This window comes from Dipodomys ordii, unplaced genomic scaffold, assembly GCF_000151885.1.
Source record: "Dipodomys ordii isolate 6190 unplaced genomic scaffold, Dord_2.0 Scaffold150, whole genome shotgun sequence".
NCBI classification, from domain to species: Eukaryota; Metazoa; Chordata; class Mammalia; order Rodentia; family Heteromyidae; genus Dipodomys; species Dipodomys ordii.
In genome coordinates, this window is record NW_012267366.1 from 181,521 (window position 1) to 208,643 (window position 27,123).

At 45.6% G+C, this 27,123-nt stretch overlaps 2 protein-coding genes across 2 annotated transcripts in view; both read left to right on the plus strand.

The window, feature by feature from the left end:
- Wwc3 (WWC family member 3) overlaps positions 1-8,330 on the plus strand; it is a 65,385-nt gene extending 57,055 nt beyond the window's left edge. The window contains exons 18-22 of the mRNA XM_013032201.1: positions 1,463-1,627; positions 4,082-4,174; positions 6,027-6,254; positions 6,698-6,825; positions 8,140-8,330. Of these exons, the coding sequence (XP_012887655.1) occupies positions 1,463-1,627; positions 4,082-4,174; positions 6,027-6,254; positions 6,698-6,825; positions 8,140-8,206 (681 nt within the window). The 3' untranslated portion in view covers positions 8,207-8,330. The remainder of the gene's footprint in view (positions 1-1,462; positions 1,628-4,081; positions 4,175-6,026; positions 6,255-6,697; positions 6,826-8,139) is intronic.
- An 11,636-nt stretch (positions 8,331-19,966) lies between these two features.
- Clcn4 (chloride channel, voltage-sensitive 4) overlaps positions 19,967-27,123 on the plus strand; it is a 59,998-nt gene continuing 52,841 nt past the window's right edge. The window contains exon 1 of the mRNA XM_013032194.1: positions 19,967-20,194. The gene's annotated coding sequence lies outside the window, so the exon portion shown is untranslated. The remainder of the gene's footprint in view (positions 20,195-27,123) is intronic.

A 27,123-nucleotide genomic window follows, 5' to 3' on the forward strand; every position in this document is an offset into this window, starting at 1 on the left:
TTTATGTCCAGTTGCTTGAATTCACAGATGCAGAAACTGCAATATGGAGAGTGGACTCCCATTATATGATTCCACTCACGTGAGGTGCCTGGAATAGTAAAATTCACAGACACAGAAAATAGAATGGTGATCACCAGAAGTTGGGGAAAAAGAATGGGGGTAGGGCGGTTATTGTTTAATAATGGTAGAGTTTCAGTTTTGCAAGGTAAACTTGTGGAGATTTGTTATATACTTAATACTCCTGAACTGTACCCTTAAAATGGTTAGTGTGGTGAATTTTTTATTAACCACACTTAAAGACAACTCATGGAGGCTTCGCCAAAGAGCAAGGAAGAGAAAGTCTAGTGGGACGAAAGGGGATTCTTCTATCTGAGGGCAGAGGAAGGCAAAGGATAATCGGGTGTATAACCCACTTAGGAACCTGACTTTTCTCTGAGAGGCATGGAATCTGGTAGATGGTTGAAGCCGGTGATGATATGATCTCACTTAAGGTTTTCCTTTGAAAGCTAGTGAGATAAAATTCAGATAATATAACCATGTTAAAACGAATAATTCAGTGGCATCTAATACAGTCATAATGTTGTGCATCTACTCTCTCTATGCACAGGATTTTATCACTCCTCCACCCCATGGCCCTGGTGACAACCAAAATCGATTTTTCTTTCTGTACATTTTCCTATTCTGTGTGTTTCATGTAAATTGAAATCACATAAGATGTGGTCTTTTGTGGCTGGCATATTTCACTCAACATAGCATTTTCACTGTGGTTCCACACTATAGCGTATGTCAACACTTCAGTCTTCCTTGTGGCTGAATAATATTCCCTTGTGTGCATTCATCCACTATGCACATTTAGCTGCTCCTGCCTTTTGTCTCTGAATTGTGCTGCCACAAACATCTGTGTGCAGGCATGGGTTTGAGTGCTGCCCTAGCTTGCATAGGTTTCCCCAGAGTTCCCTGTTGTGTTGAGAACAGATGGAAAGGGCAAGGTAACGTGCAGTTGGGGACACAGGCAAGATGCTCCTTGCTCTAATCTGGTCAGGAAATAATAGTGACTAAGATGAAAGATTGGGAACAAGTGGTCAAGATCGACTTCATCTTGAGTAAAAAGCCAACAGGATTTTCTCTTAGGTTAGAAATAGGAGATGTGAAAGAAAATGGAGTCCAGAATGACACTAAGATAATTTTCTGTGAACAAAAAAGAAAATTGAGATACTCATAACAGCCCCTCCTGGTGTGTGTGTGTGTGTGTGTGTGTGTGTGTGTGTGTGTGTGTGTGTGTGTGTGTGTAAGTGTGTGTAAGTGTGTGTAAGGGGAACAGGAATCTTAACCATTCCACTTGGACATAGTAGACACAAACTGCCAATTCAGTCAGGAGAAATGTCAGAGAGACGCTTGTTCACACTGCATGTACCACTTGTACTGTAGAAGGGTTCACAGTAATGAATAACCCCCTTTCTAGGTTGACAAGGAAACCACCACAGAAGATCTCTTCCCAGAAGAAGCCATGAGCATTATAAAGGAGCGGCCTAGCCGTCGGGTCCGAGGCTCGCCCTTTGTTCGGAGTAGCACCATCGTTCGCTCGCAGACTTTCTCTCCTGGAGCACGAAGCCAATATGTTTGCAGAGTGAGTGGGTTCCTTTGTTTCCATCAAAAACACTCTCTTCTTTGTTCTTGCTATGTTCTTATTTTTTACTGTTTAAGCAGAAAGACATGTGCATTCTCGTGAATTATGTCAACAAATGATGAACTCTATGAGATTGGAGATGAAATTCCTATTATTAGACTCATCTCCCCACCCTAGCCCTCTGCCTCTCTAACTCTACAAGTCTGAAGAATTTGAATTTTTTTTCCTCTGGAGTTTTTAGTACTCTTTGTGCTCTACGACATGGTGAGAGGCAGGGTAAATCATTTCTCCACCAGCGTCAGGAGCCACAAGGCAAAACAAGGGACTCTCCTGAGTTAAGATCTGGGAGGCCAGGTCCCTCTGCATGATTAGAAGGCCTAAAGAATAGCCACATCATTGAGCAACAGGTCACTTGGAGCCAACTTGGAGACTCTGAGCATTGAAGAGTGGGTTCTAACTCACCTGTGTAAGTATAAATTCATACCCTATGGGGGACAAAAAGAGACTCAGGGATCTGATATGTGGCTGTACCTTGCAATCAGACCATACTGGGAGACTTCACCAAATTCGTATACCCTGATTCAATATTGAATCTCTCAGAGATTTGACATGGGTTATAAGTGGGGCCAGAGCAGCAGAACTTTTGGAAACTCCTACATACTTTTTTTTTGGGGGGGGGTCTGGTCGTGGGGCCTGAACTCTGGGCCTGGGCGCTGTCCCTTAGCTCTTCAGCTCAAGGCTAGCGCTCTACCACTTGAGCCACAGCGCCACTTCCGGCTTTTTTCTTTTTGCTTATGTGGTGCTGAGGAATCAAACCCAGGGCCTCAGGCATGCAAGGCAAGCGCTCTACCACTGAGCCACCTTCCCAGCCCCAACTCCTAGATACTTTTTAAGCACAGAGAGCTGACACACTTTTAGATAGGTAGAAGGGAGACCCAAGCCAGTGTGGTTATTGAATATAGGGTGTGAGTTAAAGGTTGGCAGGCATTGTCAATGTGACAGTGACAGCACAGTCCTGAACAGAGAAGATGTGTGTGTGTGTGCGTGCGTGCGTGCATGCATGCGCACATGTGTGTGTGTGCAGCAGGATAAGAGCTTAGACTCAAGGCCTTGCACTCTCCCTTAGTTTTTTTTTTCTGCTCAAGGCTGGCGCTCTACCACTTGAGCCATACCTCTACTTATAGTTCAGATTTATTTGCCTAGACTGGCATGGAAGCAAGATCCTCAGATCTCTGCCTGCTGAGTAGGTAGAATTACAGGCGTGAGCCACTAACTTCTGGCTAGAAAAGTTGTTGTTAAGGGTAGATGGTCAGGTGGTTGGGTGTACTCAAGTGAATGCTGTTCTCATAGCCTTCTTCATTGTAGCCTTTGGCTGAACCAGCAGGGAGCAGACTCAGGGCTGCACCTTAAGGAGCATAGGGTGTGTGATGGGGCAAAGTTTATTCAGCCAGCTGAAGACTGGCATTCACTGTGCAGTGCTCTATGCCCTGCATAAAAGTCTGCATTTATTCGTGATGCTGTTAGAGGCCTCATTGTTCACAGATACGTTAGTGTGATTGCAGGGCAGGTAAGTTGCATGCCAGTGTGTTTCCTGAGTATCTCAGGTTAACTGCACAGAAAAAAACAAGGCTGTGAAGGCAAGGCTTGGGCTTTCACACAGACACACATTGATTCTGTGGTGAGACCCTGCTACCACATGAAATCCATAATATCCTGCCTCTCATAAAGAAGACATTCTTTATTTCTCTCTTAAAACCAGATCTTTTCCCTCGACTGACACAGCAGGACTTGGTGATGTTGGCTTGTCTTACTGCTACCAGGAATGAGTGTCTTTTTCCAGAAACCTGTTTTTCCCAGCTCTTGCACAAACCAGAAATATAGCAAATGAGAACAATCAATAAATAAGAAAACGCTAAGAACACTGCCAGCTTTCATAAGTATCATACCTTATATCAAGTTTAGTTAGTACTGATAGGGCAGAAATATTGATTCTGCTAGTCTGGAAACTTCTTGTGGTTAACTTGAAAGACATGAAAGGAGACCAGGGTTGTGGCTTTGGTTTGGTTTAGTTTGGGTTCATCTTTCATTTTCCCTTAAACTCTTTCTTAGTTGTGTTTTAACTGAAATGCAAAGACTTAGTAAAAAAGCACCAAAAGTCCTAAATATGTCTGAATACTCATGAGAAAAAAAAAACCAAAATAATGCCATTCAGAATACACACAGAGAATGAGTGTTTTTATTTAAACTTATTAGCATATATTGATTGTACGTAAGGGTTTCATTAAAACATTTCCATATATGGTTAAAGCGTACCCCCTCTATCCTTTGTCCTTATTCTTTCCTCCTTAAAACAATTTCAACAGCTCTTATTGCCCCATTTCTGTACATGAATGCAGAGTACTACTGCTGTAGTGAATTTCTGATTGTTTCTGAATATCATGCTTTCTGATGCAGCTTTATCGAAGTGACAGTGACAGTTCAACACTGCCCCGGAAATCCCCTTTTGTCCGAAATACTTTGGAAAGACGAACACTTCGCTATAAACAGGTGGGTGACACGTAAACAAATATGGGATGTGTACTTTCCCTGAAGGTTACTTTTATGGTCTTTGAAAGGTTATTACCTTTGAAGGGTAATAGTTTGTTTCCTGTTTCCTTAACATATTATTTTTCTGAGCATATATTCATGTTATCAGTATATCTTACTGTTATTTTATGTCATTCATGATCTTCATATTCATAGGTCATAAATTAATCATTTGTATACACCTTTTACTTTTTTGACTGGAGAGTATATATATATATATTTTAGAAAATGTGAGTTTCTTGACATATAGCATTTCTTCTACATAGGATATCCTATGGTTTTAATTCTCTTTACTCAGTTTTTTTCTTCATATAAAATTTCACTTTGTAAGGTAGTGGTCCTTTTTGGGAAACACACACACACACTACACACATGCACACCCACACTTTTTTTTTTGGCCCATCATGGGGCTTGAACTCAGGGCCTGGGTGCTGTCCCTGAGCTTTTTTGCTCAAGGCTAGCACTCTACCACTTTGAGCCACACTTCTGGTTTTCTCATGGTTAATGGGAGATAAGAGTCTCACAGACTTGCCTGCCTGCGCTGGCTTTAAACTGTGATCCTTAGATCTCAGCCTCCTGAGTAGCTAGGATGACAGATGTGAGCCAGCGCAGGCCCTCTTGGGTGTGTTTTTGCTCAAGTCTAGTGCTCTACCACTTGAGCCACAGCTTCACTTCCAGCTTTGTTTGTTTGGTTTTTTTGGTAGTTTATTAAAGATAAGAGTCTCACGGAGTTACTTGCCTGGCCTGGCTTTGAACTTCAGTCCTCAGTTCTCAGCCTCCTTAGTTAGGAGTATAGGTGTGAACCACTGGTACTTGGCAGGAATGTATATTTTTAAGATTCATGGATTATATGTACTGATTTTACTCTGATTGGCCAATGGCTAGGAATTGTAAGAAAGGTCATAATTCAGCTGCTAAAGTATTTCAACACTGTTGCCCTTTTGAACAAGATTACTGTTTGCTGTGAGGGCTGTCCTGTGCTCGGTAGGATGCTGTGGCATGTGGCCTTGGTGCACTGACGCTCATACAAGCCACCATGTAATTTATTTAACCAGGTTCCTGCTGCTATGTGTTTAGCTTTGTTTCTCTGTCATAAACCTTCACTGCACTCTGTACATTGGCAGAATTGTACCTTCCTACCTCTTCTTTTCTTTCTCTCGTGTGTGTGTGTGTGTGTTTGTGCGTGTGTTGGTTCTGGGGTTTGAACTCAGGGCCTTGGCACTATCCCTGAGCCTTTTTGTTCAAGATTCGTGCTCAACCACTTATGTCACAGCTCCACTTCTGGCTTTTTGGTGGGTAATTAGACATAAGAGTCACGAAGTCTGGTGCTAGTGGCTCACGCCTAGAATCGTAGCTACTCAGGAGGTAGAGACCTGACGATTGCTGTTTGAAGCCAGGTGGGGCAGGAAAGTCCTTAAGATTCTGATCTCTAATTAACTACCAAAAAACCAGAAGTGAAGCTGTGGCACAAGTAGTAGAGTACTAGCCTTGAGCAGAAATGCTCAGAGACAGCACCTAGACTGAGTTTCAAGCCCCAGGACTGGCACAAAAATAACAACAAAAAAAGTCTCATGGACTTTCCTGCCTGGGCTGGCTTTCAGCCATGATCTTCAGATCTCAGCCTCCTGAGTAGCTAGGTTTCCAGGAGTGAGCCATTGGCGCCATACATTTGCAAATACATCTGCACCTTACTGCGGTCATTTGGGCTGTCCTCAGAGAGGAATACTTCCATTGTGTCTGTTTATTAGTTGTGGAAGAGCCTTCCAGAAGGCCAGAGCTGATATGTACACTCAAAAAGCAACATCTCCCCCAGTCCTGCAGGTCTTCTCTGGCCGAGCTCATGGCTCGCACCTCCCTAGACCTGGAGCTGGATCTCCAGGCATCAAGGACACGGCAGAGACAGCTGAATGAAGAGATCTGTGCTCTCCGGGAACTGAGGCAGCGCTTAGAAGATGCCCAGGTCCGAGGCCAGACGGACCTCCCACACTGGGTGCTCTGGGATGAGCGATTCCGCAGCCTGCTGAAGGAAGCGGAGCGGCAGGTGAGAGGCCCCAGGCCTGCCCCCACGAGCCCTCAGCTGCTTTTCCAGCTGCTGTTTGGCCCGGAAGGGAGTGTCCTCCAAATGACAGTGTAATTGAATGAGTATGCAGTCTGTTCTTCCCCAGTATGGACCAGCAGGGTGGTGTTTGTGGAGCCGTCAGCATATATCTGGAAGCTTCTAGGGGCTGGAGAGGAAGGCCTGTGGTCCCCCACCTTGTGAGGAGAATGTTGGGATCTTAAGTCGGTGAGACTTAATTCCAGCCACCCTTAGTGATCTCTGTGGAGACTTCCCTGGGAGATACGGATGAGGCCGGCCTCCCTCCCACCTGGAACTCTATGGCGGGACTTGGTTCTTCAGAGCTCCAGTGACTGAACATCCGTTTATTCTTCTTCGAAAAATAAATCCAATGGAAAAGTGTTCCTCATCAAATGTTTCTGTTCCAGACCAGACAGAGCAAACTTGACTACCATCAAGAACAAGCAGCTGAGAAGATGCTGAAGAAGGCCTCCAAAGAGATCTACCAACTGCGAGGGCAAAACCACAAAGAGCCCATCCAAGTGCAGACCTTTAGGTAGGGTAGAGCAGAATTCCATGGCCAGCGGTGCCTGTCATTGCACGCTTGTTACTGTGATACTTTTGTTATGACAAAAAGGGAAGTACCCGCCGAAAAAGAAAGCAGGAGGGCGATATAAGCAGAATTCTCACCACTAGTAGCATCTTGACGTTTTCTTCTGATCTTCTCTTTCTACCCACTATTTCTATGGCACCTGTAATCCTAATCCAGAATCAATTTTTACTATGAAAACATCCCATAGTAGCTTGTTTCATCTAGTAAGTATAATTCACCCAACTACTCTGTTTTACAAACTGCTCTTTCTTTCCATGTGTTTGGTATTACAAATAACTGATTTACACATGTACACACATATATGTCAGCTTTGCTTTTTCAATTGACATTTTGTTATGGTGGCGTCTACATAGAGGAGAGTGTGTGTTTTGCTCAGTTGAATGAATGGTCACAGAGTCAACATCCACAAGACTCGGGCATTATCAGCACCCTGGCTTTTCCCAACTTGAGTCATCAGCACGTTAAAGCCTGCTTTTGTTTTCATACCTGAGGGGAATTGCACAGAGACATATGTATTCTCTTATATCTGCAAAAATTAAAGTGAAACCACATAACATAAAATTAGAAATTTTAGAGCAAACAGGTCAGTAGAATTCAGCCTATCTACCATGTTGTGCCACCTCTGCCTCTGTGGACACGCTTATCAGCCGGAAAGTAGCCAGACACATTCAGTAGCCACTGCCCTTCCCCCTCCCTAGCCCTGCCAACCTGCAATGTGTTTTCTGTTCCTTTGGATTTGCCTTTTCTGGCTGCTTCATATCAGTGGAATCATGCGATACATGGTCTTTCTTGTCTTGCTGCTTTTACTTAGCATGCTTTTGAAATTCATCTACATTATAACATGTTTCATTCCTTTTGATTGCAGGATAATACACACCTGACTTTGAGCCTCCTTGAGTTTTGGATATCTTTGATACTCACATCTCCATCATAAATTAGTATAAAAGACTAGTGTGCTTCCTTCAAATAATGATTTAAAGTTCATTCATGCATGTGGTTTTTCTTTTGTTAATAAAACAAGTATTTCCTGTGTGCCCATATCTCTCTGCTAGGCAGTGATTTAGGAGATAAAAACAACTTCTGCCCTCAGAACTTCATAACGTCTATTAAATTCACATGCAGTGTACAAACATAAGTGCTACTATGTCTTTAAGTTCAGTTTGTTCTGTAAGGAAAGCCATCATTGCTAGGAGAGCCTGATGTCAGCTTTCAGTATCTTCAGACTCACATCTAACCTGTTATTCTTTTCAATCCCAGGGAGAAGATAGCATTTTTTACAAGACCAAGGATTAACATACCTCCTCTCCCAGCTGATGATGTTTGATGTAGAGCGTTATACACAGGAAGTATTTATCTGCCTGATTTATTTTCATGAATTTCTTAGATTAGCTAAATTTGTCTTTAAAATATTTGTGCAAAAGCTATTAATATACACATTTTGTAAAAAACCCATATATCTATTCATATATATTTTATAATAGTGACGACAACAGGGCTTGGTTTTTCCTTGTTGTGAAATTGACATCTCTGAAGACAGGTTATTTTATAAAAGATCAACTATCATGTTAAGAGTGTACAGTTTTTATGCTGTTTTATTTGACTTAAAGGCTGGAAGACAGAAACGAAGTGAGTTCAGGCAAATTCACTGTATTGTAATTTATTTATAGTACTTTTTTTCCTTGAAGGAAAATACTGACTTTAAGATGTATTTTAAGACTGAAATTTTGTTCTTCCGTATTTGTCATGCAGTAGAATGGAACTTGGGGCCGGTCTTGTTTCTGACACCTGAAACGCAAACACTATGTGCTAAATGTGTTACTTGTATCAGATTCTCACAGGTTCATTTGCCGTGTCTTATTGTACACTGTCGCTGTCTTTGTGTTAGGTTAAAGTGTCATCCGCAGGCTGTGTCTGCGTCGCAGGGCTCGGCGTGTGCTGTGTGCTGGCCACTGCTGGCTCTCTCGCTGTGTTGTCGTCTCCTGCATCTTTCCGTGCTTGCCACGAGTCTGAAGCTTGGTGACAGGGCCTTCAGCATCCCGAGCTTCAGCCTGCTTGTCTATGGTGGCCAATGGCCGATCAGACTGCCTGGGCTCCTTAGAGCATGTGCAGATGAGCAGGGTGGGAGTGCTCTCCTGCTCTCTACTACTGTTTCATGAAGGGAAGTGGAGAGGGAACTCAGTGTGTACATTTCCAGTAAGCTGAGGGTAAATGCGGTGGTTAACATGGCAGAGACGTAACCTCTGAAGGTGCTTTTGTGTATGTGTGGAGGGAAGGAGATATAGGTAACTGGACTTGCCCAGGTAATCACTTCCAGAAATGTATCCAGTTAAATCAGAATCCCTCCCATATTGAAGCCTTCCCATTAGTTCTCACGAAATCATAGTACTAGCTCATGAAGAAAAAAATGATAATGTAATGAACTATGCCATGATTCTTTGAAATGTCAAATGATACAGTTTGCCTGGCACATACTTACTTCAGATGAAGTGTGCTCTTCTTTCTGAGGCCTTGAAGGAGTAAATGAAGTGGTCACAAGAAATGTCAAAGAAAACAGAACTCTCTTCCTAGATCTTTCTTCCCCTCCTGCAGAAATGCCCCTTTTAATCAGGTCTCTCATATCAATCTATAACCTCCCTCCTTGTATAACCCACTTTCCTTGTTAGACTTATTAAAATTGAGTTTTGTAAAAGCATTTCATGGATAAGACCAATCACGGACAATTGAATTTGTCAGTGATGGCAAGACTGAAAATTGTATGCTTTTAATGGTTGCCATCTCTTGCTATGCATTCCTGATTCTTGCTTTTAGTCTTGCTTTTTTGGCCTGTTTTTTTGTTTTTGTTTTGTTATGTTTTTTGCTAATTCCTTTTTGTTTGAACCCACAATAGAGGTAGAGACCCAAAGCATCTATACCCTCATGAGAACCGTTGAGCAGGCCGTCTGTCTTTGCCCCCAGTAGCCGATGCCGGCGTGTGCACAGAGTAGGTCGTTTGGAGTCCCACGCGGCAGGCCTTTTACAGCATCTAAGGGTTGGGGGGTGAAGCAGCTTTTTTGCCACCCCTTGTTGAGAAGCTCCCTGTGTGCGCTCAGGAGGCGGAGACACGTGTCTTCTACGGACACCGCCCCCCCCTCTGCACAGGGGTCTGTGCGGTGTGCCACCGCCACCCCCCCCCCACCCTGCAGGAAGCACACACAGCACCTGCTTCCCAGCTACGGGGAGCAAGGAACACGTGGGGTTGCCACCTTTTGCCTTGTCTTCCCCTGCCTCCAAGCCTGGGTTGCTGGGTGGCCTTGAAATCTGAGTGGAATGGAAGCAAGGAGAGAACATGCAAGCGCTTGAAGGCTGGGAGAATGTACGCATGCGCAGCGCCGGCGATTGCTCTGAGCAGGCAGGAGAACATGTAACGTCCGCATTGCTTCTCATCCATGACGGGCGGGCCTGGCTGGGCAGAAAACACTGCGCACATCAGACAAGTGAAGGCCTCTGGCTTCCAGCTTGCGTGTGCACTGCCTCGTGCAAAAAGAACCTGCTGCGTGCTAAGCAGTTGTGCTTCACAGATGCTGGGCTTCTGTCGCCAGGGTTGGTAGAAGCAGCACTCTGTGTAAAAGGGAATTTGGCTTTGCACATTATCCAATCACTCATCCCGGGCTTTGGTGGTGGTCTCTGAAATGACTCTTCTGTTGTGGGAATAAATTATAATCAGTACTCATCTCTGTTTTTGTCCCTGTTCTCGCTGACCTTTGTCATTTGTATTGTTTGAAAGTATTTCTTCTATAAAATTAAACTAACCTGCCTTAAGAACAAAATGGAAGTGTTTTGTTTTTTTCATTACAATTTTATGAAGACTCACATCTATCAAAACAGGGGCTGGTAGAATACATGTTTTAGTATGAGTGAAGTCCTGAATTCAGTCCCAACACACACAGGAAGAAAAGATAAAAATGTGTTGAGTGCTCATAACAAGATACAAATATTCTGGGTGCACATAAGAAAGCTAAAAATATGCTGCATGCCAATGGTTCAGGCCTGAATCCTAGCTATTCAGGAGGCTGATATCTGAGGATTGTGGTTCGAAACCAGCCTGGGTAAGAAAAGTCTGTGAAATTCTTATCTCTAATCACAGAAAAAGCTGGAAGCAGAGCTGTGGCTCAAGTGGTAGGGCGCTAGCCTTGAACAAAAGAAGCTCAGGAACAGACCCCGAGTTCAAGCCTCAGGACCACCCACCCCAAACAAGATAGAAATGTGTGTTTAAAAATATAAAAATAGTGTTATAAAACCAGAAAATAATAAAGTGAATGTACATGCAATACTCGCTGCCTTCAGCCTGCGGCCAGTCTTCTTTCAGCTACCTCTCTACCCTCTCTCCTTTCTTGTGGTTGCAAGCAAATTGTATCCATTTTACCAGTTCATATGTACATATTTTAGTATATAATACTGATAGAGAAAAATGCACACCTTTCCTCTCAGCACTCAAGACCCTGAGGTAGGGGGATGACAGTTTTGAGGCCAGCCTGGGCTACGGTAGCAAGACTGTCAAAAGATAAGTAAAAGGCTGGAGCTCAGTGGCGAACAATTGCCTGCATCCCCAAGGACCTGGGTTCCTTTCCAAGTGCCGCAAAGAAAGGCTATTTTGCTTTTATCAGACTTTAGTGAGAAACGAGTGCTGTTGCTATAGCAAAACACACGATTCTGGATAATTTGCAGAGAATAGAGGTTTATTTAGCTCATGCTTGTGGAGGCTAAGAAGTCCTAGAGCATGCTGATAGTACAAACTGCATGCAAAGTGGAGCACCGGTGGCTCCTGCCTGGAATCCTGGCTATTCAGGAGCCTGAGATCTGAGGCCTGGGGTTCAAAGCCAGCGCAGACAGGAAAGTCTGTGAGACTCTTATCTCCAGTGAACCTCCAGAAAACCAGAAGTGGCGCTGTGGCTCAAAGTGGTTGAATGCTATCCTTGAACAAAAGAGCTCAAGAACAGTGCCCAGGCCCCAAGTTCAAGCACCACTACCAACAAACTCCAAAACTACATGCAGTGAGCTCACATCTTGGTGAGTGTAAAGACAAAACAAGCAGTTCCGAGAAATCAGAGGGGAGAAGATGGACTGCCCGCAGCAGGGAAGGGGAACAGCATGTTATTTTCAAAGCTGGGGTGAGGGGAGAAGAAGAAAAGTTATTTGCAAAGGAAGTGTGGGAATTTTATTCTGGGATCATGCACTCAGTTAAAGAGTACGTTCCTGAGCATGCTCAGTTTCGGGTAAGCTGTAGTTACAAAAAGACTGCAGACACATTTTGGGCTTGTTTAGCTCAGGTCATGGATCACATGTTCCAAGGTTCAAATGGGATGGCTTTGGTCATGCTTAGCATTCTCCAAAAGGTTTTAGCTAATGAAAGGGCATTGGGAAGTTGTGTTAATATAGGAGTTTGTCCCGAAAGGAGACTGCTTACACTAGTGTCTGCTCGGCTGTGTCATAACACGGTGGGAAATCAGACTCACTGTACACCGACCCGGCTCTCACTGTTACGAACCCTCTCCCTTGAGAAAGGCTTTAGTTCATTTTAACAACATAACCAGGGGCTGGGAAGGTGGCTCAGTGGTAAAGCACTCACCTTGCATTCCTGAGGCCTTGGGTTCGATTCCCCAGCACCACATAAGCAAAAAGAAAAAAGCCGGAAGTGGCGCTGTGGCTCAAGTGGTAGCCTTGAGCTGAAGAGCTGAGGGACAGCGCCCAGGCCCAGAGTTCAGGACCCACAACCGACAAAAAAGTAAATAATAAAACAATGTAACCACCTCTTAAAGCCCCCATGTCAAACACTGCCACAGGCCAATCAAATTTCATTGAATTTTGGAGGAGAGATCATATTCAGAGCATAACAGCTAGCTTTTCCCTATCAAGCAAACTGTTGGCGTAGGGGGTAAAATCTGTCTGTCTCGGTCTCTGCCTCTCTCACGGTCTCTCTGTGTCTCTGTCTCTGTCTGTCTCTCATACACACATACATATCCATCACTTTGGATTCTCCTCAGTGCTTTCTTCCCCGTGCTAGGATTGCATCATGGGCCTCACACAGGAGGGAGGGGAATCACAAAGTGCTGAGACAAAGGACAAAGGGGGAACCAATGCAACAGCCATACTCACGAGACACTATGTTAGAAATGAACTTTACAGCTTGGGTGCAGGGGGGAGAGTCGGGGGGGGAGGGAAAGTGGGAGAAAAATGAGAGAGGGGTAACAATGACTAGAAATGCACTTATTGCCTTATGTAACTGTAACCTCTCTGTACATCACCCTTACAATAGTGTTTTTAAAAAATTACCCAAAAAAGAGAGTCTCATGGACTTTCCAGCCTGGACTGGCTTTCAACTGTAATCCTTAGATCTCACCTCCTGAGTAGCTAGGATGACAGACGCGAGCCACCAGCACCCATGTCCTTAAGTGTTTTTAACATGAATAAGGGCATGTATAGTTTTTCATACCCTTTTCTCCTGCTGAAATTAACATATGGGTTTTCTTTTTGGAGCTAAGAACAAGCTTTATTGTATTAATTTCCTAACAGAAGACTACCCTAATTTTGTAAAATAAATTCCAAATATCATGATGTCGCTCAGTCAATCCAGAACAATCTCTCCATTGCCTTGGCTTCCCTACCTAACTGGGCCCCATCCACCACGATGCTTTCATCCCAGAAAGTGGTGGTGACACAAATTCTATGGGGAAAGATTGAATAGCTTAGGAGGAAGATTGCCCAGCCCACCCAAGTACCACTCCCCTGCCTTTGCGAAGGCCATTTTCTATATGCCTGTCTGGCAGCCTTCTTGCAAACATCTCAATCTCTGCTTTGGAAGAAATGATCAAGTGCTGTCTATCTCCTCTTGAATCAAGGCTTCCAGGGTCCTGATGCAGTCCAAAGGTTGAAGCTGTCCATTGTGCCACACTTGGGAGCATCTTTCACCAGTCCTGTGGCTAGAGGTACACAACATTCTGGAATCCATGCCTTTTCATCATTGTTACTAACCGACACCCTGACCAGATTGCTTTTCCAACCCTGAGAGTATAGGCAGAATCTCAAGGGTAATAAACATGAATTGTTTTATTGTGATGGAATTCATTTAGCAGAAATGCTTTACAGCCTGGTACAATTTAATTATTTGTAGTAATGTTGGTTTTATATATCTGCACCAAAATATGGCAGCTATTGGTCAAGTGTGACTCTCTTTAACCACTTTGTATGTAGCTAGCAGAATGGAGGAACTAATTTTTTTTTTAGCTGTTCTTTTTTTTTTTTTTGTCGGTCATGGGGCCTGAACTCTGGGTCCTTCAACTCTTCAGCCAAGGTTAGCGCTCTACCACTTGAGCCACAGGACCACTTCCGGTTTTTCTGCTTATGTGGTGCTGAGGAATTGAACCCAGGGCCTCAAGCATGCAAGGCAAACACTCTACCACTGAGCCACCTTCCCAGCCCTTAGCTGTTCACTTCTATGTGAATAGCAATGATGGCTGGTGGTTATCATTTCAGAGCAGTGCAATATTAGAAGAATCGGGGGAGGGATGCAGCTCAGTAGCATTCAAAAGGCCCCCGAGTTTGTGGGGATTGAGTCCCAGTCTCAGACAAAAAAAAAGAAAGTAAAAGAAAAATTATATATTCAGTCCAAAGCACTGAGACATTAGCAGCTCTTATCAAGACCAGATCCAGGGGGGGAGAGAAGCCATTCCTTACCTGGGTACAAGAAAACAAATTGCTCTGTGTTCCTTGCAAGCAGTGGAGATGCTAAATAATCAAGGCCACCATGTTTCACTTTCCACCCCCCCCCACCCCCCAGTCAGTACTGAGAAGCCACCTGGATGGGAGAATTGACACCAAGGGAATCAGCCAGTGTTAATGTGACTTGCTAGCTCTACTCTTGGAGAGCTGAGTTGTTTTGACATTGACTGGCACACTACCCATGCATATACCAAAAGAGGCCCTACTGAATTGCTTTGACACAGTTTGGGTTTCCTGGCACTCAAAGAGAAAACTACACAATTCTGGTTGTCAGAGAAGCAAATAACCCTATGGATTCTCACAGGAAGTGATCCTTTCTCACATTTTCTAGAATGGACAATGACATTGACGACAGCTCCAGTGCAAACCACAGAGGGATCTAAAGGCTGTTGTTTGTCACATCTGTCAAAGCAGTCCCTTTGGATGGATGCCAGTGCAGCACAGTACAAGCCTGTGGCTTTCAGATGTCTTTTGGGATTTATAAATAGTTCAGAACGCCCAGGAAAGGCTAACTTGCAAGTTCAAGTTCCACATCATTTATTTACTCTCCAAATCTTTTATGGCATTAATCATGTGTAATAACACCAAGATAGATATGGAAGAATTCATTCATTCATTCATTCAAGACAAGGTATTTGGGTGTAAAAAAAAAAAGCCAAGGTCGTAAATGTGAAATAGAGTCCTTGCCTCCAGCATTTATTATAAGATTCACCATTTATAGAAAGTCTACCATTATCCAGAGCTGATACTTGGAGGAGATAAGAGAAGCACTTGCCTTGGGTACAAAATTTAAGAGGGCACCAAAGGAGTAAATAATAAAGGCAGCTTATTATTTAGTAAAATTAAAAGAGCCAGGCACTGGTGGCTCACACCTATAATCCTAGCTACTCAGGAGGCTGAGATCTGAGGATCACAATTTAAAGCCAGCCTGGGCAGGAAGGACTCCGGTAGAAGTGGAGCTCTGGCCCAAAGTGGTAGAATGCTAGTCTTGAATGAAAAGCTCAGGGACAGTGCTCAGGCCCTGAGTTCAAGTCCCACGACATACATACTTACATATATACATACATACATACATATTGATGCAAAAATACACAATGCACAAAATATCTTCCTTTGAGAACGCTGTCTTATTATGTAAGGTTAATTTCCAGTCCACTAGGATTTATTGTACATGTTCCACATGTCCCTTCAGGGTAGGTTTCTAGGGGTGGTTGATGGGCTGCAAATCAATTAGGCAACACTGGTCTTTATATGTGGTGTGTGTGTGTGTGTGTCAAGGCTAGTGCTTTATCACTTTGAGCCACAGCTCCACTTCTGGTTTTCTGCTGGTTTACTGGAGACAAGAGTCTCACAGACTTTCCTGTCCAGGCTGGCTTTGAATTGCAATCCTCAGCTCTCAGCCTCCTGAGTAGCTGGACAGGTATGAGCCACCAGCACCCGGCTCAAATGATCCCTTATGAGCAGTTCTAACTCAGGGTTTCTTCCTCAGCCTTTTGACATTTGGGGCTGGATCCTTCCCTGTCATGGGGCGGGGGGGGGGGGGGGAGTGGCAATATGTTCAGCAGTGTCCCTTGTCTCTTCCCACCCAATGACAAGAATGCACTACTGTGTCCCCACAGTCTCTGAGTACTCTGTGTGAGGTTCAAAAGCTAGGGAGAATGGACAAAGAGATGGTTCAACAGCAGCACAGGTACACCGGGGGAAAGCCTTCCCAAGGGGATCCTCCAGCCAAAGCTAGAGAGTGGCTCCTTGCTTACAGTCTCAGGTATTTGCAGTGACTTCAAAGGAATGTCTGATGGGGGTTGGTACTGGCAACTAATGGTGGGACACAGATAACTTGCCAAAAGGGCCACAGCTGGAGGGAGGGAGGGAGTAAAACAGGGTCTTAGTTCAAAGGCTTGTTAGGTTCAAAGCGTTGGTCTGTTGCCAGACAAATTGGATTACATTCAGTCAAGGAGAAAGGCTAAGGTGGTTTGTAAATCAAGGCACTGGTCTGGGCCTTAAGATAAGGACACCTGGCTACTTCAAACACTGGAGGTAGGAAGCAACATTGCCTCTACTGAACAAGCATTGTTTAGCTGGGCACAGTGACTCAAGGCTGTAATCCTCGGGAAGCTGAGATCAAGGAATCACAGTTCAAGGCCAGCCTGGGCATACACTTTCAGGACACTGCCATTTCAAGCATTTGCCAGGCAAGGTAGCACACGCCTGTCATCCACATTAAGGCCAGGAAGCACAAGTAGATCAAAGCAAAGCTGGCCAGGACATAAAAGGAGGCTCTACCTTGAATTTAATCAACACAAACAGAGGCTAGGAGCATGGCTCAAAGGAAAGAGAGCCTGCCTGGAGCTCGAGGTCCCAAATTTAATTGCCAGTATCACACAAAAAATCACTGTTGGAACTCGTTAGTGACTTTGGAAGAAAAGTGACATAATCAAGAAGGAAAAACATACAAAAGACTCAAAGGGATAAAAATCTGGTGTGTGTGTGTGTGTGTGTGTGTGTGTGAGAGAGAGAGAGACAGAGACAGAGACAGACAGAGACAGAGACAAAGAGACAGACAGAGAGAGTGCAAAGCTAAAGCTCAAGGGCTCTTTCAAAACATTTATTTCATGACCAAGATGGGGCTTTTAAGAAAACGTTTTTCCCTTGTTACAAAATCAATGTGCACTAATTGTGGAGAAATTTTATCTAGCAAAACAGATGAAGAAAAATTTCAAACATCATTTATCCCACTAGTGAGTGATATGCTACAATTAATATTTCATTGACTTTTCCCCCTCTTTTGTACATTCATATACAAGTGTGTTTATAGTTACCCTATAAATACACCATATCTACAGACATTATCAGTGTCTCAGCACGGAATGCTTTGGAGCTTGTTGATTGTGTAATCTACTGTAAATATCTTTTCTCCCCCATAAGGACCTATTGCCAGAGAACTTTAACTTCTTGCATTTTACAGATGTCTATTTTGCATACTCTATTTTTGGAAATTTAATTTGTTGCCAGTGGTCTGAGGTCAAAGATAATATTGCAGCCAACTTTCCCTAACTTATTCCTTGCAAACGGGTTGTATTCTTCCCACACCCCAAGTCCAGGGCAAATTCCTGGACAGAAATTGCTGGGGCAGGCAGCTGTCAGGACTCCAAAATAATTGCTGAAATTATATGTAGTTTTAAGGCATTTGGTAGGAATTGCTAAGTGGACCATGGGAATGATTGGTAAATTACAAATTCTCACAGGTGGTACTGAGTTTCTTATTTTTGTTGCTTTTAAGCTTTGCCAAATTGATGGAGGGTATTGAAAACTGTTGGAAACTGCATGACCCAGTTTTAGGTCTGCTGCAATGTGTGTGTGTGTGTGTGTGTGTGTGTGTGTGTGTGTGTGTGTGTGTGTGTGTGTGTACAATTGAGTAATCACGTGGAAAAAGAGAAGGTGAAACTGAAGGGTGTTGGCAAGAAAAAAAAAGGACAAAACCAAAACCTGCTGTGGATGAGGAAGGTGCTTATATTTGGTCATTTCTGCCCAGTGGGTTGAATTGTACCATCTGCTCCTGCCCTGGCGTGACACATTATACGCTGCCCACTTGCCGTTGATTCTAGAGCTTTGGTAGCAGCTGCTGTCCAGACCCAGGGCTGTCCAGGGCGGGGCGTCCTTACTTGACGCAGAGTTGTGTCTCCACTGGATTGCTCCGAAGGTAGGAGATGAGAGACTGGCCCTGTGGTCTCTGTGACCTGGCCGCTGCGCGGGGCTGAGTGGCTGGGCCAAGCACGTGACCCTCCCACCCTCCCTCTGGGGCTCTCCAAACGGCTGACGCTGAAAGCGACTTTTGCCTGTCGGGAAGATGAGCCTGTCACTTGTCCTCTCGAATCAGACCCTCAGACAAATGGAGCAGGGGATCCCGGTAGCATTTGAACTTTAGATTTCTAGAATCTGACAACAAAAGGTAAGTTCTTTGGCACTCAGGAAAACAAACCTGAGAGGCGTGACCTACAAACGCACACTGCCATTGTCAAGTTTTAAAATATGGTCGTGAAAATAATCGATCTTAGTGAGAGGCATGGGCTGTATTTATGCCTAAATTAGAGAATGACTTTCTGAACAGAGATGTGGTTACTCTAGAGGGAATGGTGGTTAAAAAAAGGGGGGCAAGGCTAAATATAGAATGGCAGAAAAGCTGCTTGAAATGAATAGCAAGTAAGTTTAAGCCGCTGGCAGGCGGTCTATTTCATGTGTCATTCGGGGTAGGAGTGAAGGGAATATTAAAGTTGTGCAACTCAAGAAATTGATTGGTATGAAATTGCAATACAAATATCATTGTTCTGCCTTTTGTCCCTTCGAATTTCAAAGAATGTTTATGTGGTTGGGCAAAAGAAGAATTTGTACATGTCCTGTTTGAAGTCTGAAATATGCTTTCTCACATTAAATCATTACAGAATTGTCCCTTTTCATGGCATTGGGGGATGTGGACTGCTTAAAGTGGCAAGTATGCTTTTCACACTTACTAAATGTTCACAGAGCTTTCGCCTTTTTTCCCATGGTATTGGGTTTCATTTCTGGGTGTTGTACTTGTTAGGCAGGTGCTCTTATCTTTTGAGCCACATCCCCAGCTCTCTTACAGAATCTTCTAAGGCTTTCTAGGCAAGGCTGTTTTAGTTGTGAATAAGAAATGTTGATATTGGACATATTTTCTGTAATAGCAAAATGACTCACTTTTTCAGGATGTGATACAAATTAGAAAACACATAGCAATTTACTGTCAATTAAGACTTTCATGCTTTACCAGAAAATTTAAGAAAATAAATACAGCCATATACAATTATTCTCATACAATAGCGTTATATTTAGAATTAAACATTCAAGTGAATAGTATGTGAGTCACATCTCCAGCCCGAAGGGAGTGGTGGTATGATGTGGTGTGCCCATTGCCCCCACCCCCTTTGGAAAATACGAATAAATGTTAGAATACAGCTCTCGAGAGTAAAGTATTATTTAGCAGTATCATTAGTATCATATTCTGTAACTGTTTTAAACTGTTCAGTGTAATATTTGACATCGGATTTCTCTATCCAGTGTATATTCTTGCACCCTGCATTTCCACTGTCACTTTGGTTTGCACAGCATGTGTTTCTCCGCTGCATTTGATAAATACTGGTTTTGGAAAAGAACCCTTGGTGGCACGCCTTCTCCTTATAATCTCCTTATTGAGAGTTCCTTTGAAATCCTATGACGTACTTGGAACCTGTCATAATTTGCATTTCCACTTCCCTAGGCGCTCTGTTTCCCACAGTCCTGCGTGCAAGGCCGGGGAAGCGGCACCCATGGAACCAAAGAACCCTGAAGCAGAACGATCCGGCTGAAGACGGTTTCTGGCTACTGTTACCTCACCCGGAGATCACCTTGCTTCGCTCCCAACCGCGCTCCAAAGCCATCACGTGACGGCGCGGAGCCCCGCCCCCGGTGACGTCACAACGCTCCCCACCGTCTCGCTGAAGAAAGGATGCTGTAGGATGCGGGCCAGGTGCGCGGCGCGCCGCAGCATGCAGCACGGCAGGTAAGGGGCGCGTGACGCCCGACGCTGGCCCCGGCCGCCCTGGCGGCGCAGCGGCTGCGTGCGGAGCCCCAGCCGGGCCCCGGGCCGCGGCCGCAGCCGCCCCTCCCCCAGCCCGAAGCGGGGCCTTGGCTGCAGCCGTGACCGCTGCGGCTGCGGCTGCGGGCAGCGCGCGGGGAGGGGCGGCTGCAGCGTGAGGCCGGCGCCGGGGAGAGGGCCACGGGGCCACGACGCGAGCGTGTATGTGCAGGGGCGGGGCGGGCGGTGGGCCGCGCAGGATGCGCGCGTGCTGAGGACAGAACGGGCCGTTTGTTTACGAGGTTCGCGCTTCGCCTCGCAGTGTGTGCTGCGCTTTGGATCCGGACGTTCTGGGGAGACGGCGCCTGCCTGAGCCTTGGGGGGCTGCCTGACTCCTTTCAAAGCGTAACGCTCCGGCCTTTCAATGTGCAGGACCCCCTTCCCCCCTCCCCATGGGGTTCAGTAGATTGGAAAAATCACAGCGGCCAATAAAACGCATTGCCCGCACCCCCATCCGACCCCAAGAGAACCGGCGGCAGCGAGACACAGCAACATCGGGAAGAACAAAATGGATGGAGACAAGCGCAGCGCGGAGGGTCTGCAGCGCCGTCTCCTCCCCTGCGGAGTGACGAGCCGCAGCGGCGCGGCGCAGGTGCCTCACGGCCTCGCTGTGGACCCTGTTCCCGTTCCTTTCTCCTGCTGTGCGCCAGGCCGCGTGGGCACCGTTAGGAGGAGGGGAATGTGCCATTCTTTCCCGAGAAGCTGCAGCCGTGCGAGGCGGGCGTTGCTCAGCTGCAGGGGAAGGCACCGCAGCAGGCATTCCGCTCCTCAAGCGCCGCGGGCGACTGGGAAGCAATGCCACTTCCCTGGCTAACTGACCAAAGCGTTCCTTTCGGTGGGGGATGTCCTGACGTGTGGCTGTAGCCATTCAGGGATTTCTTTATTGCCATTTTCTGCCTTTGGCTCAGCTTGGTTCAGGATTTACATCAGCTGTTGGGGGCAGCTCATTGGTTGAACATGTGCTAACCACGGGGCAGGCTCCGGATCCCATCCGCAGCAGCAACCAAGGAAATCCATTGAACAAATAAACAGATGTCCAAGCGCCCACCCTCTCTTCACCTCCAGCCCACTCTAGACAGAGCGGGTGTTAACAGAGACTGGGTTCTACTTGGGCTGGGGGACTTTATATAACCCTGAACAAGAAGGTTTGTCTTCAGGCCTTTGTTTTCTCATCCTCAAAATTACAAAGAGATTTAGACGAGCATTTGGAAGCGGGGCACAGTAGGAGGCCAGCGCACTCTCTGTTGCACGAGCTGCCTTGTGCCTCAGCGGTACCTGTGCTCCCCCACCTCGCTGGCGCCACACCAAAGCCTCTCCTCAATAGATGTGAGCACGTGTCCCCGGACAGCTGTGGCGTTTCCGGTGGAAGCCTAGGGATTTAGGTCATTTTCACTTTCTTTTCGTTGTGCTACTGGGTGAGGTCGCACTGTGTCACATGCTAGGTAAGCACTCTACGGTGAAGCAACACTTCAGCTCCGACATAGCCTGCAAAAGTTGTTCTGGCACCAACATTATGGAATTCATTTTCCTACGATTTGTTCAATGTGGAGCACTGGGTGTCAGAAACCAAGTTTCCTTTATAATGTTGCACATACTGGAAAATATAACGTGAAGGCCTGTATACACCAAGGGTTGGTGGACACCATTTCTCTCGTAAGTGCAGGGGGTATGTGTATGCCATTTGGAGCTGGGCGCAAACCTGGCAGCTAGGCCAGTTTTGGAGAATAAGAAAACAAGCACTAGACAACCATGGGCAGAAACGCCCTGGGATTCCGGCCGGTGACTCACCTGGTGACGCTGGAGTGGAGAGATGGCATTTCATTGAAAGTTTTTAATTGTTATTTGAAAGCTGACGTGCACAGGGGTTACAGTTGCTTCAGTCAGGTAGAGTGTATTTCTTTTTGGACAATGGCACCCCTACCTTCCATCCCCACCCACAAGCTGTATAGGTCGTTTTCAACAGCGTGTTGGGTGAGTACCACAGCTGCATTTGTTCGCCCTTGGTCCCCCTGTTTCTGGCGACCAGATTAAGGTATAGTGAGCCCATAGCTTCCGCCTTGGCTACTGCGTTTTCCAACAGGGTGGAAGGCAGTGGTATGTACAAAGTGTCAAGGTTGGGGGCGGGGCTGTGGCTAGGAGGTCACTTCCGGGGCAGGTCGGTGCAGGTGAGGTATTCTAGAGATGAAATAAGGTGTCTTCTGTGCTCGTCCCATGTGGTGAGAATAGGCTGGTGACGGCATGCCCACTGCTAGCAGGAGGCAAACACATTTGTCTCCAGCAGTGGCTGCTGGCTGGCCGCTCTGGGCACGCACGCGCACACACGCTTTAAACTTCAGAAGTGGACTCATGTCTGAAAGTGTGCAAGTCTAGCTCTGGTACTTAGGAAGGTGACCTTGGCCAGCGTGACCTCTCAGAGTGGGTGTGAGGACTGTGAGGTCTGTCCAGCCGTCCACGAGGGTTCCGCTGCCTCGGCGTTTAGAGTGGGGACCATTGATTGGGTCATGGCCTGAGCAAGCGCGTATCAGGCATCTGGTGACACTTGGCGACTCATTCTGTGCCTGGTAATCCACTGAGTTCGAGGAGGCCCCTAAGCATTTTTGCTCAAGGCTCTACCACTTTGAGCCTCAGCTCCACTTTGGGTTAATTAGAGGTAAGAGTCTCACAGACTTTCTTGCTCAGCCTGGCTTTGAACCAGGATTGTCAGATCTCAGCTTCCTGAGTAGGTAGCATTACAGGTGTGAGCTACCAGTCCGTGGCTGGGGACTACCTTCTGAGAGCTCTGGAGTCCTGCTGTCCAGCTTAGCCACACCTGGATTTTTGGCCCAGGACCAATGAGGCAAGACATGTCTGTCTCTTTCTGCTGTGCGGTGGCCTTACTCACTATGCAGCCGTAGACAGCAAATGCATGTGTTTGTGAAGAGGGCTCTTATTTTTTGGAGATGCATGTTAAGATATTTACAAATAAAATGTCATGACAGCAATAGTTTATTTTTTTTCTTAATTTTCTTTTTTTTTACTTTTTTTTTTTGAGAACTCTTTTAGCATATGGCCAACTTGAAGACAGGTCAATTCTTCTCTTTTTTAGGTGCCAGTCATGGGACTTGAACTCAGAGCCTAGGCACTGTCCCTGGACGTTTTTACTCAAAGTTAGCATGTTCTACCACTTGAACCACAACTGAAGAGCTTTTTTTTTTTTTTGGGTCCAGTTGTGGGGCCTGAACTCTGGGCCTGGGCGCTGTCCCTCAGCTCTTCAGCTCAAGGCTAGCACTCTACCACTTGAGCCACAGCGTCACTTCCGGCTTTTTTCTTTCTGCTTATGTGGTGCTGGGGAATTGAACCCAGGGCCTCATGCATGCAAGGCAAGCGCTCTACCACTGAGCCACCTTCCCAGCCCCACAACTGAAGAGCTTTTGAGCTTTTGCTAGTTAATTGTAAGTAAGAGTCTATATGGGCTTTCGTGCTTGGGCTGGCTTTGAACTGCAATGCTCAGATCTCAGCCTCTTGAGTAGCTGGGATTATAGGCTTAAACTACCAGAGTCTGACAATAAATTCTTGTGGTACTTGCTTTTACAGTCAGGGTGCTGCAGGATCCTTCCCTGCTCCCCTCCTCCTCAGCAAACTGGGGTGTTACCCACAGGGCAAGTCTCGTTATCAATCCTTCAGCACATTTCCAGTGGGCAGCTAGAGAGAAACTTTCCTTTGTAGCCAGGGGTGTGTTTCTGTTAAGATAACAATGCATATATTTTACCGTTCTTTTGTATCAGCAGATGTTAATTGTTCAAAGGGGTTTTGGTGTAATATATCCATAAATGCCTATAAGATACAACAATCAAATTCACCCCCTCTATTACTCCTTATTAACATCCCCTCTTTTTTGAAACAATTTTAATGGGTTTTATTATTCTAGTTTCATTCATGCATATAAAATGCTTTGGTCACAGTCACCCCTTTTTGCCTTCTTTCACCTCCCGCCTCTTACCCAGATCTCCAGCAAGTCAGGACCTGGTTTACATTCATGCTAACTTGTTGTGCTAGTCCGGGGCTTGTCCCTGAGCTTTTGTGTTCAGGGCCAGCACTCCACCACTTGAGGTACAGCTCCACTTCTGGCTATGTTGATGCTTAATTGGAAGTAAGAGTCTCATGGACTTTCCTGCCTGAGCTGATTTCAAACCACAGTCTTCAGATTTCAGCCCCCTGAGTAGCCAGGACTATGGGTGTGAGCCACCAGTGCCTGGCTATGCTATTTTTTTTAAATATCTAGGTTCTGCCTATGAGAGAAAACATGATATTTTATTTCTGAAGAGGCTGGTTTATTTTATGTAGCATAATGATATGTGTGAATGACTATTTTGAAACAATAATGCATACACAGGGTAGTTTTCAAGGTTATACAAAAGATGCTCTGTTTCCTTCCAGTTCTGGGTCCTCTGCCTTCCTTCCGGAGGCAAGCATCTGCAGATAACTTAGTTAGAGATAGTTTTAGAAACTTCCCGGGAAGACAGCCTTATCTGTACAATGCCCACTTTTTCCTTTCTTGGGATATAATGTATGCACAGTTAAAATGCATTGTTTTGTTTTGACATAACAGAAACCCAGAGGGTCCCATTTTGCCTCATTTTAGTCAAACGCTCTGGCAACAGAAAACAAGAATTCTTTCTGTCCCCACGGTTTGGCCCACCGTCAAACCTCATGTAGATGGAAGCAAACAATAGATGCACTTTCATATCTGGCTTCTTTTACTCTTCATAATTTTGAGATTCGTCTATGTTTCATGCAGCAGTAACCCACTCCATTTTTGGTTTTTCTTTTCGAATTGTTTTTGTAAATAGCTCTTGTGGAGATAAAATAGGAATACTCAGCACACCTCATTTCTCGAGCTGTGTGGTGGGGGAGACTTGTTTGCCTTAGGCTCATGGTATGTATCAGTCAACATCAGTGGGCAGTAAGTGTTTTCCTTAACTGCATTTTGTGTGTGTGCTTGCTAGTGCTGGGCTAGAACTCAGGGCCTTGTGCTCTTTGTCTTTGCTCACAGCTGGGGCTCTGCCACGTGAGTCATACTTCCAGTTTGACTGTTTACTGGTTAACTGGAGATAGATTCTTGAGGACTTTTCTGCTTGAGCTAGCTTCAAACTGAGATTCTCAGATCTCAGCTTGCTGAGTGGCATGAGCCACTGGCACCTGGCTTAGCTGGCGTTTCATGAACGGACACCCCCATTTATCAATCTTTTATAATCAATGATGATAATATTATAGGAATATAAAAACTCTAAAGAGAAAATGATTCATTAACTAAATAAATAGCATTTAGTTGTTAGAAGCATATTTCAAAGTCAGAGAACTCCCTATGATTTTACACAGGAGGAACAGATGTTCAGAGGAGTCAGGTGTCTTACCCCAAGCCGGGCACCGGTGGCTCACACCTGTGAGCTGCCTCCTAGCTACTCAGGAGGCAGACATCTGAGGATTGCAGTTCAAAGCCAACCCAGGCAGGAAAGTCCCTGAGACTCTCATCTCCAATTAACTACAACAAAACCGGAAGTGGCGCTGTAGCTCAAGTGGTAGAGCACTAGCCTTGGGCTGAAGAGCTGGGGGACAGCGTCCAGGTCCAGAGTTCAAGCCCCATGACCGACAAAAAAAAAAAAGTCTTAGCTCAGCTTATGTGAATAATTGTGCTATAGCTATGGAACAACCGGCGCATAGCCAGGTTCCATTTTCCAGTTTAGGCTCTGGGAGGCCAAAGGCCATATTTGCTTTCTTTAGTGCTGTAAGCACAGATCACAGCATGTAGTAAGTGCTTCTTAAATATTTGTTGACTGAGACAAATAACATACTAATATCCTGGAAAGACCATTAATATTATGGAAACTGAATGAGCATTTCTGTAAGACATGAGCCTTGATCATTCATTCATTCATTTATTCACCACTCACACATTTACTGCCTCAACTATATGGGTATACATTTTTTACATGGCTTAGCTGATGTATGCGGAGCAAGTACTGTACCACTGAGCCAGAGCCCCTGGCCCTCTTAATTAGGTTTTAATTCAACAACTATTCCTTGGGTCCCAGCTATCTTGTCTAGGCCAGGTTTTTTTTTTTTTTTTGGTTGGTTGTGGGCTTGAACTCTGGGCCTGGGCGCTGTCCCTGAGCTTTTCTGCTCAAGGCTAGCGCTCTACCACTTTGAGCTACAGCACCACTTCCAGTTCTCTGGTGATTACTTGGAGATAGGAGTCTCACAGACACTCCTGCCAGGGCTGGCTTTGAACGTCAATCCTCAGATCTCAGCCTCCTGAGTAGCTGGGATTACAGGCGTGCGTGGCAGGGCCAGTGCTTCTCAGCTTGATACTGTGTCCATTTGGCTTTGTGATCGGGGATGTCCTTGTCATGTGCATTGTGCAGTGTTTAGTAGATGGAGGTCAGGGAGACCACTAGCCACTGTGCAAGGCATGATCGCCACATGTCCCCTAGGGGGGACATTGCCTTCAGTCTAGAACATGTTAAGTCTAGTGGCGGGATAGAGATTGGAACCAAAGAGTCAAGGCTAATGTCCTCAAGGAGCAGTCATTGGCACGGAGGACAGCTGTTGTAGAATCGTTGCATGGAGTGACAGCATGCCCAGCCATTGGCTGAACTGGGGGACTGGCACTCCTCTTGAAGCTCTACAAGAGACCCTGTCCAGGGGTGTCCCAAGCCCTTTCTTATCCATGCCACAGACGACTCAGCAGGAAGAGCCGGGGTGGCCTGCAGCAGGCTGTGTGGCGAGCGCCCCCAGCTGGCAGTTAGGGGTTTGGCTGATGTGCCCCGGCCTCCTCCCTGGGGCCTGTTGACTCATGTCTCCCGCAGTCACGTGCT